The following is a 22,029-nucleotide window of genomic DNA, read 5'->3' as shown; positions in this document are numbered from 1 at the left end:
TATAGGGTGTCTTAGCTGAAGGAGATCATTTCAATATTTTCTTTATTTTTAATCATATGAAATGTGACATAATTATATTTCATTTTGTTCTTAGATATTTGTTTATAAATGTTGCAACAAGAGTAAACTTTACTAATCGGTAAAAAACAAAGATCTATTATAATACGTATAAGTAAAATCAATTATTTAATTTGCCTCTATAATAAGAAATGATAAGAACATTGATAAGGATAATGATTGATTGGAGATAGGAAATACAAATATGATATAATTTTTTTTACTAATTTGCTATATTTAGCATCATTTTCATTACATATGTCGTTCGTTGAAACATAAACAATCTCGTTGAATTAAATTCTACTAATATCTAAAAAAAAAAAAAAAGAAAATGAAATAAACAAAAGTAATATTTACAAAAGTCAATGTTTAAACGCAAATATTAAATAATAAAATATTCTTGAAATTACAGTTTATTATACAAATGATAACTTTCTATTTTAAAAGGAACTTTTATTTTCTTTTTTTTTCTTTTTCTTATTACAAATATATTTTTAAACATTTATTATTATTAAAAACAAACAGAAATAATAGTTGATAAAAGTAAACAGCGATGCTCTTAAAGATTAAAATATTATTTATTACGTATTACGATTTTGTGTTATTGATACCCAAGAATTAATAATAATAAGAAGATTAAATAATATTAATAATAATAATAATAGTATAATAACAACAAAAGGATTAAATGAAAAATGACTTATCAATGAATTTGTAACAAATCGTGTCACGTTAATGTGCAATTAATGTGTCGGGTGTATGTGTAATAGAATTGTCAAACTGTCAAACTGAAGAAACGTTCACTTTATTATTCATTATACCCATTGCGCGTTAAAAATAATATTCATTAACATTGGTTGTATTATTATTATTAATGTGAATTATTTAAATGGAAGTACAAAAATGTTTTAAGAAGCAAAATCGCTTAGAAGTGTACGATAAATGCCCACAAATGCCGTAACAACAATAATAATAATAATAATAATAATTGTTATAAGAAAAAATTCTCTTTGGCAGTAGAAAGAAGTTTGAACAACAAAAAAGAATTTTTAAAAAATATAATTACATTTGTGCATCTTTTTTTTTGTCTTTTCTTTGTTTATTTTTATTTTTTTTTTTCTTTAAATCACACTCGAGACATGCATGATTGATGGATAACAATACATAATAAATAATAATAATAATAATAAAAAAGATAACCGTATTTGCAACTTTAGATTAGTTTTAAAAAATCGATTTACGAAACGACAAAGTTTTGAAGCTCGTATACGACATGTAGAGATAGAATTTTAATTCAAAGAAGCTAATAAAATTTCATAAATATTACATGCGTTTTCTCCCCCTCATCCCTTAACATCCCTCTTCGCATTAAACCCACCCCCTCTCCCCCTACTTTCACGTGTTTAAATTTACAAAGATAGAGATAGTTGTCGTTGTTCGTATTTTTTCTTTTTTTTCTTGTTGTAAATCCAAATTAAATTACGCGCATTAGTTTTTAAAAATGCGAATAATTTAGTGTGCAATCTTTGAATAAGAAAAGTGAATTATAAAGAAGATAATACAATACAATTTTTTTTTCTTTTTTTTTTGATTGCAGAGTTTAAATTGTTTATCAGTTTAATAGGTGTGCTATTCGCTTGTATAAGTGAGTGGGTTGAAAAGTTGGTTTTTTTTTTAAATCTAATTTAGAAAATATAAATGTTGGTTTAAATTGACTTTTATTTTGAAGAAGAAAAAAAAACAAACAAATGAAAGCTTTTTGTTTTATTATTAAACTGAAAAAATATTCAACCCACTCACGTATTTGATATTTATATATATACATATACATATAAATCAAAGCTTCCTACAAATTTTTGATTTTTTTGCAAACGTCGAGTTAATTACATTTACAATTAGATGAAATTAATATTTAAAATTAGAAAAAAAAAGAAACAAAAAGTACGAAGAGTATATTTTTCATTTTTGATTGAATTTTTGATCGATTTAATCGCGTGCAATTAATAAAAATTTATTACCAAAAAAAAAACGAAAAACAAATGATGGCATTTCGACTGTTCGTTTTTTTTGATTTTTGATTTTTGATTTTGAAAGGGACACACATATCAACTTATCAAATTAATTTCATCAGTCAAAATTCAAATATGAATATATATATATATATATATATTCCGAGGGGGATGAAATATGTTTGTTAATCTTTTTGTTTTAAACAGTTTGTCGTTAGATAGCATTTTCTTAAAACGAGTAATAATAATTAATGATTTACATCGAAGTCGGGTCAAAGGGTCAAGGCACACTTTAGCGGAGAGTCGGAGTACCTTGACCCTCCGATAGATAAAATGCAACACACACATCGTCGTTATTATTATTATAATAATAATAATGTAACACATAATTTTGTTTTTGTTTATTTTTTTTTGTCCTTTTTTTTCCCTCAAATTTTGTCTTCGGTCCAGGCCCTACTTTGGACCGTAATTGACATCTGGAGGGAATTATTATGATTATTATTATTATTATTACTATTATTATTATTATTATTATATTGTAGTTGTTGTAGTTGTTTTTTTTTGTTTTTTTTTTTTTAAATATACCAAAATATTATATCTACTATATATATATAGCTAATAAAAGTTGACTCTTTCAATATAATAAATGTATAGGTTTGTACGTATAATTATTTTAATTAATTAATTAATTAATTAATTACGAAGTAATAATTATACGCACACACTTATTAATTAATAATTACTTAATTTGTTACGTGAAAGATATGTTTTTCGATTGTGTTTTTGACTAGAAGATACGCTTAATAAGTAAATAGTACAAGTTATTTTCTTTTTTTTTTTTTTTTTCATTTCTTTTTTTTATAATTTATTTTTCTTTTTTTTTTTTTTATTTAAAAAGAATTCTCCCGAAAAATATATTCACTCATTTTGTTTTTTCTTTCGTTTCTTCATATACATATATATATAGATATATTTATTTATTTATAATATATATGTGCGTGTGTGTATATATTGTGTATATATGTGTATATAGTATATATGGTCTCGAAGATTTAGCAATGCATTTTTCTTTTTTTCTATAGTTTTTTTTTTTATATTTTTTATGTTTATAATTTTTCTCTTTTTCTCCCCTTTTCTTTTTGTTGTTGTTGAAATTATTATTATTATTATTATTATTATTATTATTATTATTATTATTTCTTGTTTTTTTTTTTAATCTTTAGCAAGACCATATGCACGACCAATACCATTAGGAAAATTGTTTATTGATATTATTTGAAATAAAAAAACAAAACAAAAAAAATAATACAACAAGTTCGATTAACAAATTGAAATTAATTTTTGAAAGAAATATTAGTCGTACGATATGGAAATAAATAAATAAATAAATAAATAAAACAAAAACAAAATAGATAAGAAAAATATATATTATTTTTCGAGAGAATTCGTCCATTACTTTTTTTTTTTAATTCGCATTTTATTACATTAGTGATATGTTTAGATTGATATGTATTAATTTATATTTTGTTTTCTCTTTTTTTTTCTTTTTTTTATTCATTTTTTTTTTTATATATATATTAGGTATATTTTTCTTACTTCATTTCGTTCCTCCATTTCTTTTTTCTTTTAACCGTAAAATTGAAAATATTAAATACGGTAGCACTTGTTTAACATTTCTTTTCCCTACCATTTTTTTCTCCCCTACTTCTTTTTGATTTTTTTTTTTTTACTTTCTGTGTGTTGAGCTTTCAGTTTTAAAATAAACTACCTTTCGTATCCTGAATAATATTTTATTTATGCGTACGATGTTGTTGTTGTTGTTGTTGTTGAATATTGTTTGTACCCATTTTTATAATCTTCAAAGGGAAAAGAAATTGTGTCAACTAAAAACGTTAACAGTCTCGTTTACTTTCATATTTTCAAATTTTAACTGTTGTAAAAAGATTTAAAAAAGATAGACAGAGAGATAGTGAGATGATCTTTTATATCCTTAGTTTACTTTTTTTCAAATAACAAAATTCCATAAATAATTTATCTCATTTCTTTTGTCATCACCTTTTTCTTTCTTTCTTTCTTTCTTTTGCACACTTTCTGTTTAACTTTGTTTTTTTCTTTTTTTTTTTTCTTACTTAGTTTCTCGTACAAACACACATACATACATGCATCATTTTCAGTATAATAATCTTTATCTATACCAAAGAAGATAAAACGTTACTTATTTTACTTGACACCAAAAAAATTTGATTCTTTCTGACCTATTTCATTTCATTTTAATTTTTTTTTAAATAATTTTGATAAATCACATCGTACTGTTCCAGCAGTAACAACAATTCACTGTTAAAATTGGATTGCAACTATCACATTGGGATGCGTTTTCAAATCTCGTACTGTTTTTTATTTTTTTTTTCTTTTTTTTTTTTTTATTTTCATTAAATTTAATAACAGACGAATGTAATTTTGTTTCAATCAAAAAAAAAAAATATATATAAATTTGAATTAAATATATTATTCATTAAAAAGAAATATTCAAAGAGCACAGCTCCTAGGATTAATTATCAACAATGATAAATTGTTATAAACAAGGAAAACAATTAATTGATAATATTTGTTTAAATATAAATAAAATTACAAATGAATTCTCATTTTCATCATTATCATCATCATCCGTTCAATTAAACGCATCCTCTTTACAATAATAATAATAATAATAATTAAACGTGAGAGGTATGCGAATAAGAAAATAAGAATATAGGCACACAGGACAACGATCTTTCTTATCTAAAAAATGTTTCATCATCCCTCAAAATTTCATCAATTGTTTTTTTGTAAATTTTCCACCCTTATTCTCGCATCCATTTTTTTTTTGACTATTCAAATATATTCGTTGCGATTAAACATCGAATAGTAGCAGCAGCAGCTTGTGATTAAGTGATTAATTAATTATTAATATTTATATGTACACAATGAAAATAGGGAGAGAGAGAGAGAGAGAGAGAGATAGAGAGAGGGAGAAAGAGAGAGAGAGAGAGATAGAGAAAATTAAATAAAATTAAATGAAATTAAAATAAAATTTGATAAATTTGTGCGATGATATTATCAATTATTTTCAACAAAAATATATTTCTAACAAAAATAGAAAAAATCTCAAATAATAATAATAATAATAATAATAATAATAATAATAATAAAAATAGAAGAAAGTTATGGTGAAATGATAAAAAGTGGGAAACGAGGTAGAATATAATAATAATGAATTAAAAATAATGAAATATCGACGTGATTAATATTTTACGATCCTAATCGTTTATATTGAATCATTATTTAGAATAATAGAGAGAGAGAGAAAAAACAATGTTAATAATAATAATAATAATAATCGATAGGATCGTAAAAATAAATCAACGACGATTTAATTATCCTTGATATAATCGTTGCCTTTTCAGTCGAGGAAGCCAGTCTTGACGAGCTTCTCGAGGAAGAATTTAACATCCCCTAATTCGGAATCTTTGATACCAAGTGATTTCAACATTCCAAGGTCACCGTTCTCAACTGCCATAAAAACTGAACGTAAGTGTTCCAAATCCGATCTCATCAGATGTAAAACTGCACCAAAATCTTCAATTGTTTGAGATTCTATATAACATATTATTATTTTATTATTATTTAATATATTTATTTATTTTATTGTTTAAGAATTTAAGAATTAGATTTAATCAAAGAGATTAATATAATTTATTTTGTTTTTTTGTTTTTTGAAGTAGTACGATCAAAAAATCAATATAAGAATTTGGATTACGAATATTTGAATATTTGATTTTCTTTTTTTTTTTTTTTTAATTATTAATAACAAATATATAAATTAATTTACCTGATAACGCAATGGCAACTTTGTCGACACCACCGAGAGGTTTAAGGGTATCTCGTGCTCTGTTACCAAATAATTTTTCGAGATAATTCGGTCCGTGACTCGCCAGTAATGACTGAAGGAAACTTGCCGTTTCTTCTACAGGTGGTCGTTTAGCTAAAAAAAAAAAAAAAAACGTTCACAGAATGTATTTTAATATCTTTCTTACTCTTACACTTTTACAACCCTTTTTTTCACATTATTCTTTTTTTTATTATTATTGTTTTATCCTATAATTCAAATTTTGTAAATTTATTTTTATATTTTAGTTCTTCGAAATTAATTTGGGTTTTTTGTAATTTTTTGTGTAGTATTGTATAAAAATTGAAATAATTTTTATGTTTGTGTATTTAATTTATTCTTTTGTTTTTTTTTATGATTAAACGTTTTTAACATTATTCTTTTATTTATTATTATTGTTTTATCCTATAATTCAAATTTTGTAAATTTATTTTTATATTTGAATTCTTTGAATTTAATTTCTTTTTTTTTGTAATTTTTTATGGTATAATTGAAATAATTGAAATAATGGTTCTATTTATGTGTTTAATTTTTTTTTTTGATGATTATAAATTATATTTATTTATTTATTTTTCTAGATAAATAAATAACGTTGTTTTAAAAGAGTCAAGTATTTCCTAACACGAGTTAAACGTATCGATCGATCGAGTTCAAGAACAAACGCTTATGTGTGTGTCTCGTAATAAATAATAATAATAATAATAATAATAATAAATATAGATGGAAAAGTTCGGTGCCAGAAGCTTTTAGCTAAGGAACTACCTTCCTTTTCTAGGATTATATACGGTGATTGCACTTAATCGATCGTTAAACTTTATTTACGAAGAATTTATTAACTTTAATGAAAATATTTTAATCATTGTGTGTGTGTGTGTGTGTGTGTGTGTGTGTGTGTGTGTGTGTGTGTGTGTGTGTGTGTGTGTGTGTGTGTGTGTTCATTTAATATCAGTTATTTTTATTATTCAAGAAGTATAACACAATAAGTTAACAATTTAATTATAATTATTCAGTTTATTTTTAATCAATCTTATAATCAACTTTTATTTCCTCTCGTCAGATAATCGTCTAGATAATTAGATTTAGAAAATTGTGATTCTAATTGGATAGGTATAATACATGTAATAATTATTTTAATCAGTCTCATTATACTTTTTCTTTTATATTTTTATTCTTTAATAAGATAATCATCTACAAAGTAACGGATATAAAATCTCATTTAAATTTGTCGCGTTTATTTTAATCAAATTCTCATCAATTTGCCTTTTTATTTCTCTCTTTCACGCTTATTATTAGATAATCATCTCTAGATAGAGTTAGAATTAAAATTCAAATGTTATAATAGAAAAATAATTTGTTTTATTATCGATCAATCTGATCTCACATTTTTTTATTTTATTTTATTTTTTTTTATTTTTCTAATACAATCATTTCACACGATTCGATTAAAATTGAGATAATCAAGATTAATTTGATTGTTGTCGTAAGTTTATATTTTAATGATCGTCCATATAAAATATTTCCTTTTAATACATTGATTAGATTGAAAACGTGGTTGAAGGAAGAAGAATGATCGCAAGTGTAAAAGAAGATTTAACGAAGGACGTAAAGAAACGAACTTGTATATGTGTGAATATGTATGTGTGTAAGTACATAAGTACAAGTGAACCACAGAATACTTATCCACTTATTCACGAGCACGATCGGTAGTTAGGAGCAATGTAGAGTTAGCCTTGTTCAACGATGAAACGTCGTCGTCGTCGTCGTTTCGTTATTAAATAGTAACAATGACGCTTGACAAACAAGGGTCGATTTTTTTGGCCGTTATTGTTGCAAGATGATTCTTTTCTAATTTAAATATCGTATACAAATAATAACTAACAAACTTCTATCATAAATTTACGAATTATTTCGATCCTTCTAATCTCAAACTTTTCCATTCGATGATACCCACCCTCCCTTCTAATCGAACGAATATGATGTGCGAAAAAGAATACGTGAAATCGGTAAAGGAAGCTTAGCCTAACTGACGTCACGAAGTGGGATTTAAGTTATCCCCCCCCCACTACCAGGAATACGATTGGCCTATAAGCGGGCCTTAAGTCACTCTCCCCCCCACCAGGAATACAATTGGCTTATAAAAAGCGGAACGATGTTGGGCCTCGTTGTTTTGTTCCTAGCATTTGATAATTATTTTATTTAACCTATGTTTGTTTAGATTGTTTTTAATTGAATTGAACAATGATTTAATTACTCTCGATTTACAGATAACCTACGTTACTGAAAAGGTTTTTCAGGCCCAGGTTTAATGTAAAATATTTTATTTGAAGTGTTGAGAATCAAAGAGCTACGTTGAATAATTTTTATAACCTTCTGTACTTGTTGCATTTTTTACTATAACCTGTTCTATAACCGATTCTTAATTTGCTATTTTTTTTTTTTTTTAGTTATTTAATTTTTCAGAGAAGGGAGATGGACCTGGTCCTGGTTAAATTTGGTGAATACAGAATTACCAAATCTTGCTTAGATTTAAAATTAAATTTTAAAACCCTCGTCGTTGTCTTTTGAGACGTAAAACATGTATATATATATATATATATATATATATATATCATCATATATTTACGTACGTACGTATGTAATTACGTACGTATATGCGTGTACGTTATAGAAGGCGCTCCCTCTTGCAAAATTACATACGATCGATCGTTCTCGCGATTTTAAAGGTGGGACGTGTATGAATAGACAATAATAATAATAATAATAACAATAACAATTTAATGAAATATATTTTACCTGCCGTGCAGAGTTTCGTATCTTCGTCATAACCGTTTCGACAATCCGGTGCACCGTCGCACAAATATTGTATCGAGATGCATGTACCATCGCCAGGACATTTAAACGGTTCGTAAGGACGACAAGCGTCGTCTGAAAATAAAAAAAAATATTAACAATTAAAATTTATTTATTCTTTTTATTTTTGTTCATTCATATTCTTTCTAATGTCTTTTTACTTGGGGTGGTGCAATCTTGTAATTCAACTCGAATTAGTTTTTTTCACAATGAAACGGTAAATGAAGTTTAATTTTTAACATTCCTTTTGTTTTAATTATACCCGAATGTTGATTACGTACGAACAGTTTATTTTGCAATGGTAAATTAAAAATTTTTTATTTTTTATTGCATTAAAACGATGATGTGTTTCAATTCTTTTGGTTTTTTAATAAAAACAAAAAGATAATATTAAAATTATCGATGAAAGTTTGATTTTTAATTTCTACAAACATTTCAAGATAATAGCAAAAGATTATTGCAACCCTTAAAAAAAAAATCATAGGATCTCGTTTGCGTTACGAACGGAAAGTCAAACTGTTCGTACGAGGGTGGTATAAAAAGATAAGATGATAAAATAACATCTTGTTTGAAAAAAAAAAAGAAAGAAATTAACTCACCTGAACTTTTGGAATTGAAATTGCCATAAAAACGGCTCAAATCGATCGCCACAACGGTACATGGAAAGACCGTCAGGGCGAGGCCGAGACCAAGAGCGGTCAAACTCGTGACCGATGAGGCTCTGCTTCTTGGCATTTTTTTTTTTTTAATATTTTTTTCAAATAATATATTACGTCGATTAAATATAGGAATAATAAACGACGTTAAATCTTTATTTCCTTATTTATATTTGATTTGATTTAATTTGATTTCAGTTGAATTTGTGGTCCTTCAAATTCTTGTCCAGCTTTTGTAGAAATAAATCGGCACACTCTTCGTCAACGATAACCGAAGAGACACGATTATTATATATATATATATATATTTTTTTTTATTATTATTTCACCATTTACTCAATCCACTTCCTCTTCCTCACTCTTCCTCCTCCACCTCCTCCTCCTTCACCCCTCTTTCTTCTATTTTTTACTTTCCTTTGTTTTCTTCTTCTTTTATTACAAATATACGTTTATATTTGAATTATTTTGTCCTTTTAATTAATTATAATTAATGATATGTGTCTTATTCGTCGATCGTTAACGATAAATACACTTTAACCCCCGATGATTGTTATTTTTTTTTTTGTAATTTAATTTAAACGCGTTGTATTTCTCTTCTTAAATCTTTTTGAGCTGGTCGCGCGACGCTCACAGCTGTCAACGATCGACTGGATGGTTGGTCGGTTGGTTCGCTGCTTCTGGATTGCGATTCTATCCTAGTTATATGTATATCAAACTATATATATATATATATATATATATATATATATATATATATATATCTATCTCCTCCTTCTCCTCCTCCTCCTCCTCCTCTTCTTCCTCTTCTTCCTCTTTTTACTATACATTTTTACCTCTCTTTCTCTCTTACTTATCCTCCCTTCCGTGACGACCTTCCTTCCCCTATTTCTTCATTACACACCCTTCATATTTTTTCCCCCTTTCAAGCTTAATGTCTGGTCAAGGGTCATGATGCGTGACATCAGGTATACATGGTTTAATATGGACGCACCTGCTTCGACCATACACACCCTAAGGGATGAAGAACAACGCATATCGTACGTCAAATTTCGCATACTCTTTTTTTTCATCATCTACTCTCTGTTCATTTTCAAGAGTGGGGGAATTCAGTCAAGTCTTTTAGACCATTCACGAACAAGCTTACATTATATTCAACCAATGAACATCCTCGGCACCCAAGTTCTACCCCATGACACCCACGCATCCGCTGCTGCGCCTAGTCGCTCTATTCATTTCCAGCCCAACATCGATTTCGCATCCCTGTTTTCTCTTCCCCTACCTGTTATACCTCTACCCCTACCCCTACCCCTACCCCTTTCTCATCACCTTCCCTTCTCCACTTTTCTATTCTATTCTATTTTATTCTATTCTATTCTCTCTTCCCTCATTTGCTGTTACCTTTACCTTTACCTTTACCTTTACCTTTACCTTTCCCACCCCTTGTTATTTTACTCAATGTGCTATCATCCCACGAGACCTTCCCTGCCAAATTCCAATTCCTTTAACTTTCCATCCCCTTAATTTTACTCCCTATTCTCGTCTTTCTCTCTTTCTCTCTAAACAACCCTTAACTTCATTTTCCTTTTCTGTTTTCTTTTCTTTTCTTTTCTTTTTTTTTTTTTTTTTTTATTTCTTTTTAGTTTTATTCGTTTACTTTCAATCCCACGCTTTTCTTTAACGAACCACACCGTTATTTTTCCGTAGAATTCAATTTACGATCGAGTTTCTACGATTATTATTTCAATGCAAATATTGATACTTTTCCTTCGATCGAAGTCTTTCATTGTAATAATTTTTTTCTTTTTTTTTTTTTTTAATTTTTTTTCTAAGAAAAGTATTGTACATTAAGTTAAGTATTTTTCTTTCCTATATCGCATTACTGTCATATTTCTAAGAAATGTACGATGATTAAAATCATTATTAATATTTCAATATTATTTATTGCAATATAAAAAAGAAATTATTAGAATTATAAAATATTTAAATATTTATGAACATTCATACAGGGTATATGCGTTTATCGACGAACATAACGCGATCTACTTTACCGACAGGGAATCATAAATACGATCGAAGTAACATCTATCGTAATTTTTCTGAATTACGTATTGAATATATCAAACAACACCATATTTAGTTGAATAAATAAACGTCAAGTATTATTTGTATGAACTATAATAAGGTCTAAAATATAGTGATTATACAGTGTAGTAATTAGTATTGTTAATTATAAACATAGGTGAACATATTTCTTTAGTTATTTTTTAATAGTATAACATAATTTACGTAGAAGATAAGATTACTTAATTACCGTTTGTCTGTGTTTACGTTTGGGAAATTCCCCAATTGTCAGTTGTAGAAAAAAAATAAAAGAAAACATATAGGATCGGTCTATGATTAATATTACGTAGTATAAACATACACACACATACATATATATACAAAACACGCGATTAGAATTTATTATGTGATCGTAAGTTGCAATCTGTATTGTAATAATGCAACTGAAAGATTATTTATAAAATAAGATTGATGATAATACGTTCGATGTTGTCCTACTGTTGTCTACGTTGACAATAGGAAGACAAATTTTCAAAATAAAAAACATGCATCATCGGTAGTTTTAAGTAATCAAGAACTGTCATTATGGTATAAACGTATAAAGAGAAAAACACCCAGGTTTTCATTATGGAAGATTTGAAATACAAATTTTTGAGTTTTATCAACAAACAGGTAACATTTTTCATTGATTTATATAACTATTTAATAATATTTAAACAAATGTTTGTTCAAATTAATTATCCTTTTATTTCGGATATGTTCAATAAAATTTTTGAGGTTAAACATTGGTTTATATTGAGACAACTGATGATTGAATTAAAATTATAATATCGTTCATTTTTAATGAATTTTTATAGAATACAGTGAAAGTTCCGATTATGGGCTTAAATCCAGCCTTGTTAGAAACGTCGGAACAAAAATGTGAAGATTTACAATCTGAAACTGGACAATCTACTGAAAGTGAACATATTCCAGATCAAGAAATATTAGAATCTATTGAGAAGATATATTTTAGAAAAGATGATGACTTTGATCCAAGTAGATACGAGTTAGAAAAGTTATTAAAAGTATTGCAATCAAAGGAAATAGAAAAGCGTTATAAGAAACTTAAACAACAATATCAAGTTGTATCAAAGAAAGTATTGCAGCTGATTCTACAAAAACAAAGTGCTTACGAAAAGGAATTTGATAATATCTTAGTCATACAGAATCAACTTCAAAATATGCTGGCGATATGCAGAATGGGAAGACATGATCTGAAAGTAGCTAAGGAACAATTTACTAAAGCCATTTTAGGAATATTGGCCAATTATAAGAAACGCCAGGATATTGAGAAATTGTTAAAAAATGTACATATCATCAAAAATTTTGTAAGTATATTATTGTCTTTATTTAATGACATTTATCTAATCAATGAAATTAAGTTGATATCATTTGTTAAATATATTTGTTTTAGCAACGCATGGGAGATCAATTGGAGGAACTTCTGAGCAATAAAAATTATCCTGGTGCAATTTCACTTTTATTAAAATGTCAACGTGATGCACAAACTTACAAACACTTTAAATGCATCGCAGCTTTGAATGGAAAGTTGCAAAATATTTTGGAACAAACTGAGAAGACTTTAGATGATACACTTTCTAAAATGTGCACGCACTTTGATGAAACTGTATATACATCGATACAAGAAGCTTACATGTTATTAGGAAAAGCAGAAAATGCTGTAGATCAAACGAATTTGCATTTTACTGCTGCCATTCATAATACAGCGTTCTCTGTTATTCATTCGTTCACGGAAGAAGATACGCAGAAACATTATATACAATTATGTCAATCTGTACCTAAAGATAAATCTGTAGTATGCTTGAGAGAACTTTGTACATCCCTGTGGAACATACTAATCTCTTATTGTCGAGTTATTTGTTGGCATACTGTACATGAGAGTAGTAAAAAGAATCATTCCGAGGAAAAGGATTTTGAAAAAATTATTAGTAATCAATATGCCAAACATAAATTAGATTTAAGTAGTATGATGCGAATGTGGTCTGAGGTAGAAGCTGAAATATCCATGTATTTATCAAACGCTGACTTGGTTTATATTAAATTCGAACAGTATGTTCACATTTTGGGAATAGTTAATCGGTAATGAAATATTTATTCTTATATATGTATAAACATTTATTATTTAAGATGTATAAAACATTTACAAAATTACTTTTTATTACAGATTGATGGAACTTGGAGAATTATCTGGTTATAAGTTTGAAAGGTTACAAGAATTCATGCAGAAACAATCACAATTATATTTTTCACATTACAACTTGTCTCGTTTGGATGAACTTAGAATATTTCTTGAAAACGATGGATGGGAATTGTGTCCTGTTAAACCTAATTTCGTGGCAACTCAATTACAAGAATTTAAAAGTTTGAAACCAATATTAAACAAATCTAAAGTATGCAATGGTTTGGATACTTCGATCATCAGTGAAACTGAAACCTCGATAGATATTGAATTGTTATTACAAAAGTATTTAGAATATGGTTCATCACCTTTCTCTGTTGGACTCGATGATACAGTTGAAGAAGATATTTCTGCACGTTACAAGGTTTGTTAAATTAATTAATATATGTTTTATAAAATATTTGAATAATTATGATATTGTTTAGGATGACGTATCCGATGATTCCGACGATGATATATTTGATGAAATAAATCATGAATACGTCGATGAATCGGAACACACTAAAGTTAATAAAAAGAAACATAAACATAAACATAACGAACCAATAGTTACGAATACAACTCTGACCATATTGAGGGTGTGCGGAAAATATTTGCAAATGTCCAGGCTTTTAAGATCCGTTGCAGTAGCTGTTACTAAAAGCATGATACAATTTTTTGAAATTTATTTCTACACAGTACATCTATTTTTCACCGCAGATCTTGTAAGTTTATTTTATATACATTTTTTATTTGTTTAATTTAATATAAAAATAATTTTATAACAAATGTATTATATTTTTTCAGCAAATAAGCAGTGAAATTTTGTACAGTCCAAGATTAAAATTATCACTTAATCGTATGAAAGATAACTTCATAGTCAGTGAAACTGAAACGGATGATAATGCGAGTTCAAATTGTAATAATAAAGTGAGACAACCGCATTTGTCTTCTAGTGTCATCTTGTCTCAACCTGACAAACTTTATGGATTAACTGAACGTATTGTAGCTGTTGAATCATTAATATTTTTAGGACAACAATACGAAAACTTAAAAACTTATTTAGAACATCTCCTTGGTAGTAGTCCGCAAAGAGGATTTTTGCATCCTTTTTATACGCAAACAATTGTATGTACTACAGATTTAAGAAAACCCGTTTATATGGCAGTGGTTTCGCAAACATTCGACATTGCAAATATTTTAAATTTGATGAATAAAGTCAATTGGGAAGTAACTGACGTTATGTCTCAGCATAGCAATTACATCGATGTTTTATTAAAGGTAATAAACACCTGTTATACTTTCATTAAATATTTACATATCATGAAACTCATATATTTTATTTATTATTTGTATTTTATATTAGGAGATAAATGTATTGAATGAAAAATTAAATAACATTGCAAATTCGATTCCACTATCCGAAGAAGTTCATGCTTCTATTTGGGAAAATGTTGCACATTTAATTACGCACACTTTGGTAGAAGGGTACGTACATTTAATAAATAATAAAAATATAATGTAATATGTATATGTAATTTATTTGTACTCGTTTATAGTTTCTCCTGCGCAAAAAAATGTTCAAATGGAGGAAGAGGATTAATGCAATTGGATTTCACTCAATTGAAATTAAAGTTTGAACAATTGTCCACGTTAAAACCAATGCCGCATAATGATTATGTAGAATCTTATATCAAAGCTTATTATCTTCCAGAAAATAGTTTGGAGGAATGGATCAAAGAGCATAAAGTATAATCTTGTATAATAATTTATTGTATTATATAAATATTATTTTAAATTTATATATAATTATTTTTTCTTTGTTTTTTTTTTTACAGGAATACTCAGTGAAACATTTGATAGGATTGATTTGTTCCGTTTGTCAAAATAATAAAAAAACAAGACAACGTTTAATAGCCAGTGTAGACAACGAACAAAGACCTTGTAGATAGCATCAAATAATCCACTATAGTACGGCACAAGATTTAGTTGAAATAGAGATTATCTGAAAAGAGGTATAATATCATTTATAAAAATATACAGTAAGTGTCATTTAAAATCGTTTACTGTTAAGATTATTAGATTTTTTTTATTTGAAAATTATTGGCATAATATGTGATAGTATAAATGCAATTTCAAAATTAATACATTAATATATTTTTATTACATATTTAATTAATTAGTTTTATGATAAGCTTAATTCATATATTTCGAAATTATCGAATCTCATTAAAATCGAACGTTCGATATTCTTGCAATTATCGAAATATATCGAAATAGAGTATCATTTTGTAATACGAGTGAAGAAGATTGCAATTTTTTTCCTTTATACAAGTAAACTCTTGAAATAATTATTTTACAATTGTTTAAACAAAATATATATTATATGTGGCATATAATTAATTAACGTTTAAACAATAATACATTTATTTAAATATTATATATTACTTCGAGTATTAAATAATTTTGATTGGATATTTTATTGGAGGAAAATTTGAAATTTCCAAAATGGATAGGAATGTTAAAACAAATGTATTTTAGTTTAAACAATTATAAATATTATAATAATGTTCGATATATTTTCAATTATTATTAATTAATCGAAAATAATGTATATTGTTATTTAAAAGCATGGAATATATGACCGGTGTACAGTTCTAATCAAAAGTCACATTTACATTGACATATTATCATTTTTTAAAAACAATTCAAAAATTTCTTTTATTTATTCTTACTTATAAGACTTTTCCACAAAGTTATGTATACGTATACATTGAAAATAATATTGAGAAAATCATATAAACAACAATCGATAAAATAACTTTCATAGAGTACAATGAACAGTTTAACGGTGACTTTCGAAGAGGACTGTACTCCTGACATATACTCCGTGCTTTTAAACAACAATACATACTTCCTTCGATTATTTAACAATTATTTCAGGTAAATCAAATATTTTATTAATATTTATAATTGTTTAAACTATTATACATATGTTTTAACATTTTTCAATCTAATACGTGTAATGGTGTATGATTTTAAGTGACACTTCGTATATATATATATATTGAATATTATTAATAATTATTCAGAATAATTAATCTCAATTTGTTTTATATTATTATGAATTTTATTGAATACGTTTAATTCATATAATATATATATATTTTGTTCTTTTTTATTTACGAACAACAATTAATTAACTATAGACACGTTTTGTGGTATGCAAAAATATTTCATAAGTTTTATTCCAACGATTAACTTTTTTTTATTAATTATTTATATTGTTTTTTTTTCTTTTGTAGATCTGACATAGAATGTTTTTTTATTTTTTTCATATTTTTATTATTATAAATTAGATTCCTTCATTTTGTTTTTAATTAGAATCTTTTAGAGAATGATCTTTTAGATTATAAGATTTGAATCTCTTAAAAACAAAACTAACTATTTAATGATAATATTATTTATATAAGATAAATAAACAAAACAAAAAAAAAAGAAGTATAATCTGTGCTATAAAAAAAAAAAAAAGGAAATGATAAACGCATTGTAATTATAATATAATAAAATTACATAAGCTTTATATTCGATTACAAAGATACGTTGTTTAAGAATTTTGAAAAACTTAAATGAAGTGTTAAAACTTAAACAACAGAAATATAGATCTTTGTATAATCCACATATACTGCACGCATGTACTATATATATAAGTGCATCGTTGGAATTATATTATACTTTAATTAATATAACATGAATCTCAATAAGAAAAAGATTTATTAAACTTATATAAGATAATATGTGAAATTTACTTTATTTCATATTTATATTTAAAGTGAAATAATATTAAAGTAAATTTAAAGGTAATGGTATTGTACAGATATCTAAGATACACGAGTATAAAATCATATATCTGGTGAAACGATTATTGTGACTAGGTAATCATAATAATCTTGCTAATTGCTATACAATTAATTAACTTCTTGCATTATAACAACGCATGAGACTTGTCATATACTTTATTGATCTAAATATGAGAATAACTAAACATGGGTTTTATTCCTGTCAATTTTGGCATGCATCTCAATGCGTTTATTTATACTGCAATAGGTTTATATTTGAAATGATTACGTAATGCATTTGTTACTACAAGAATAATAATATATAATTGTTATAATAATTACATGATAAATGAATCATTTAAAAAAAAGAAAAAAATAATAATAACAAAAAAAATGAATTGATGATATTTTTGTGTTAAATTATAAATGTCCTCTTACATATTTTCCTTTGGTAAAATAATAATAATAATAATTGATAATAGATTTGGAGAGATATTGCTTGAAACATTAAAAATTTGTTCAGGAATTTAAAGAAATCTTTATTATACAAATAATAATAATAATAATGTACATAAACATGTATAGTTTATAGATTACTTTAATCTCCATTTTATAAAAAATTTCCATATAACTAATATGTTTATCATTAGAATTATATATGGATTGTGCTATAGTGTTTGTTTTACATACACTAAAAACCGGAAAATATCCACTTGCACCTTTTATTCATTATTTTGTCTCGCTATGCAGAATTTATTTTGTTTAAATATTATTGTATTATTTTGAAAATTATACAAAGTTTCGTTTCAACCAGTCTTACTACAATTTATCGATGAAGAATTGATTTATTTTCTAAATGTTTTTTTTTTGTTTTTTTTTTTACAAAAGATTCGCAAAAAGAGATTCGAATACAATTCCAATGCATCTACAGATCAAAAATGCTTTCTTCTTCTTATTATTTTTTTTCTTTTTTTTTTTTTTTATTATTATACTATTACTTTTAAAACGAATAATATTATTTAATAGCAAAAATATATGTAATATAAATATGTGACACATAATTTTTCTTTTTTTTTTTTTTTTTAAATCTATTTTAAAGGCAAAAGCCAAGGTATTTTATTTTTATCATTTAATTTATTTCATTTTAATTTGTTGTTTCGTTTTTTTTTATTATTATTATTATTATTATTGTTCATTACGATGCAAAGGAATTTTTTTGGCTATTTAGTGCGGACAAATTATAAACTAATAATAATAATACATCTTATTAATGTTTTTTTCAAAAGTGTGAGTTGACAAATTTTTTTTTTTTTTTTAGCGCTTAATAACACACGTGGCCCCCATGTTTATACATATCTCATTAAAATGATCTATCAGCAGGAAAAAAATAATATTTTTTACAAATATTCATCTATGTTCGTTCAATAATAATAATAATAATAATAATAATAAGTAAATTTAAAATTGATAATAGAAAGTGTGTACAGTAATTTAAACTTGCACATCGTTTTAATAAACATGTAAAAGTATCATCTACTTTGGAACGCAGAATTGAATGAGAAAAGAAGAAGAAGAAGAAGACCAAAAAAAAAAAAATGAAAAATAAAATAAAATTTAAAAAGAGGAAATGAAGGACATGTAATATAAGCAAATTTTATTAATAATAACTTATTTTTCCAGCTTACTTAGATTGATCTATTTTTTTCATTTTTTTTTCATTTTTTTTTCATGTATATTAGATCAGTGTTGTTCGCACTTGTTTTACGTATATGTATGATAATTATAATAATTTTACATCGGGCGGCAGGAAAAATATTTTTGCATAATAATAATATCAATATATATAAGTAATCAACAATTAATTATGAGAATCGAGTCTATATTTTGTACATAAATGTGATTTCTTTACTTTTACTTTTTTTTTCTTTTTTTTTTTTTAATTTTTATTATTATTTACTCCGCATTTATTCAACAAAAAAAAAAACCCCTATTATTGTATTGCTATTAGTTAAATAGTAGTTGCAGTAGTAGTAGTAGTAGTAGTAGTAGTAATAGTAGTAGTAGTAGTAGTAGTAGTATTCACTATATGCACAATGAAATGTTTGTAATATTTAAAAAAGTGCTATAAATTTTGTTATAGTGTGTGTGTGCTCTCAGGCTTTGGTTTTCTTATATTTTTTTTTTTTATTTTTTATTTATTTTTTTATTTTATTAATACAACGAATACTCTCTCTCTCTCTCTATGGTTATATGTTTATTTTAATCGATGTCTCTTATCAATTTTTCTTTTTTAATTATATAATAATAGGAATAAATATGATGAAAAATTGTACGACATTTAATAAGATTTGTGTTTTTTTTTTTTTTTAAAGAGAAAAAGACAAACGAATAGATATGGGGTTGTGTGTACAACAAATGGTGAATCTATAAAAGAAGACATTTTTGTTTTGAAACAAACGTTTTAACAAATGACGTATTTTTTTTCTTTTTATACTAACAATTAGATTATACATAAGCTTTTTAGTAAATTGTTTATACGATATCAATGATAATATATTATAAAATAGAACAGAAAATGTTTGATAATTAATATATGCACATTCCTTAATGTTTTTTTTCTTTTTTTATTTTTTTTTTTTATTTTCTTCTTAACTCTCATGACTCGAATGATATTATTATTATTATTGTTAATTTATGATTATATTTTTTATCTATCGAGCTCATATGATTAATAATTAATACTTATGATTTTTATATACAATGGAGCATATAAAAAAGTATGATTTTTATGGTGTGTGTGTGTGTGTGTGTGGAATTAACATATAGAATTTTCTATATCACTTTCTCTTCAGTAATTTTAAACGTTTGACAAATATTTTTATTGCGTTTTGAATATTGTATGCAAAAAAAAAAATAATAATAATAATAATAATAAGAAAAACAACTGAAGAGACATTGGAATGCATTTTAATGAAGTTTTCATTTTTGTACAAATACTAAATGCATTTATAATGGAGGATTACAATAGGAAAGAGATTTAAATAAAAGATAAAACAAAGTTTTATAATTAAGAAATTGAAAGAACATTTAACATTTTTATTTGGATGGATCGATTGCAAAAAAAAAAAAAAAAGAAAAAAGAAAATAAAAAAAAATGAATTATTAATTGATACTACATTAATATAGCCATAGAGCGTTTTCATCAGGATCAACAAGTTCAATCAGTTAAAGAAAATAACCCATGACATTCCAAAGCCCGATATTTATTATCCTTCTCTAAATGTAGATCATATTTTTTTACACAAAGTATTCCTTTTTTTTATTCTTTCATTCGTTCTTTCGTTCTTTTTAGTTAACTTAGGATCTGTTGTTTTTTATTTTTTTTATATCAAAGTTACACATAATGCGAATTATCAAAGGAACGAGAATTTCTTTTTCTTTTTTTTTATAGACTTACAATTGCGAATATTAATATATATATTTATATATATATATATGTATGTGTAATGCATTAGCTTATCTTTTTTTTATTATTATTGTTGTTGTTTTTTTCTTTCCGTTGTAAGTATATAAAAAACTTGGAATTTATAATTCGATTGAACGGTTGTTTAATATTTAATTCGTATCTTTTTGTTCAGTTTCATCTTATTTCTACTTAATTATGGGAAAAAAAATATTTATATTTATATATATATATATATTAAAGAAGGATTTTTGTAAGATACACAACATCTCTTTGATAAAACAATTTGTGTGTGTGTGTGTGTGTCGAAGAAATATGGCAACCTAATTCTAACTATTTGTTTGTCCCTTGTTTTATTATTAATACTTGCATATAGTAAAAACGTTGGCATTGTGTGTATGTCGTGGTGGTTGTTGTTGTTGTTATTGTTGTTACATAATAACACGTTCCTTTAAACTGATAGTATCTCAATGAGTAGTATAGCTGCAAGTCGTACGATAATTTTGCCCCTTATATTTTGTGCGAATAAACATGTCCATTTTATTTTATTTTATTTTTTTTTCTTTCTTTCTATTAAGATTATCTTTGAATTTCAATTAAAGTGAAGTATATGAGAAAGTTTAGGAATTGGATATAAAAAAATAAAGTAAGAGAGTAATGGGAATTATTATGCGATATCATTGATATAAACCACTTTCATGTACTTCACTAGAACTGGAAGACTACATTATGGACAGTCGATGAATTCAAAGAGTGATTATTATTTCTGATTTGTAGAAAAAGTGAATTATACATTAGATTATATATTACGTTAGTGTATCAATGTTACTGTATACTTAGTGTTTACAACCACATTAAAACATTGTAATAATATACAGTCAGAAGAAGGCATGTTGTCAATCCCATAAGGATGTACAATTTCCTTAAATACCACAGTTAAATGTTTAC

The 22,029-nt window shown here is 25.5% G+C and overlaps 2 protein-coding genes across 3 annotated transcripts; one reads left to right on the top strand and one right to left on the bottom strand.

Moving 5' to 3' along the window:
• Positions 1–846: 846 nt before the first annotated feature.
• On the bottom strand, positions 847–10,188 carry LOC107066726 (prohormone-4). Its single transcript, XM_015321628.2, has 4 exons — positions 9,441–10,188; positions 8,785–8,916; positions 5,935–6,087; positions 847–5,699 (listed from the first exon to the last, which is right to left on the bottom strand). Exons 1-4 carry the CDS (start codon positions 9,574–9,576, stop codon positions 5,506–5,508), a joined length of 615 nt encoding a protein of 204 aa, XP_015177114.2. The 5' UTR covers positions 9,577–10,188; the 3' UTR covers positions 847–5,505.
• An 85-nt stretch (positions 10,189–10,273) lies between these two features.
• Vps50 (vacuolar protein sorting 50) lies at positions 10,274–21,868 on the top strand. Of its 2 annotated transcripts, none has more exons than XM_089175275.1 (9): positions 10,274–10,534; positions 12,416–12,928; positions 13,015–13,700; positions 13,786–14,164; positions 14,226–14,504; positions 14,587–15,060; positions 15,146–15,267; positions 15,339–15,528; positions 15,618–21,868. In XM_089175275.1, the coding sequence occupies exons 2-9, from the start codon at positions 12,437–12,439 to the stop codon at positions 15,729–15,731; spliced, it is 2,736 nt and encodes a 911-aa protein (XP_089031401.1). In that variant the 5' UTR covers positions 10,274–10,534; positions 12,416–12,436; the 3' UTR covers positions 15,732–21,868. The 2 variants fall into 2 exon arrangements, with proteins under 2 accessions (XP_089031401.1, XP_015177102.2); XM_015321616.2 differs by lacking the exon at positions 10,274–10,534 and adding an exon at positions 11,398–12,230.
• The last annotated feature ends 161 nt before the right edge of the window (positions 21,869–22,029 follow it).

Source organism: Polistes dominula, unplaced genomic scaffold, assembly GCF_049000335.1.
Source record: "Polistes dominula isolate Pdom_NZ unplaced genomic scaffold, Pdom_raw_medaka contig_32, whole genome shotgun sequence".
In the NCBI taxonomy this organism is placed as follows: domain Eukaryota; kingdom Metazoa; phylum Arthropoda; class Insecta; order Hymenoptera; family Vespidae; genus Polistes; species Polistes dominula.
The sequence above is the reverse complement of the archived record's forward strand: the minus strand, read 5'-3'. Positions and strand labels throughout refer to the sequence as shown.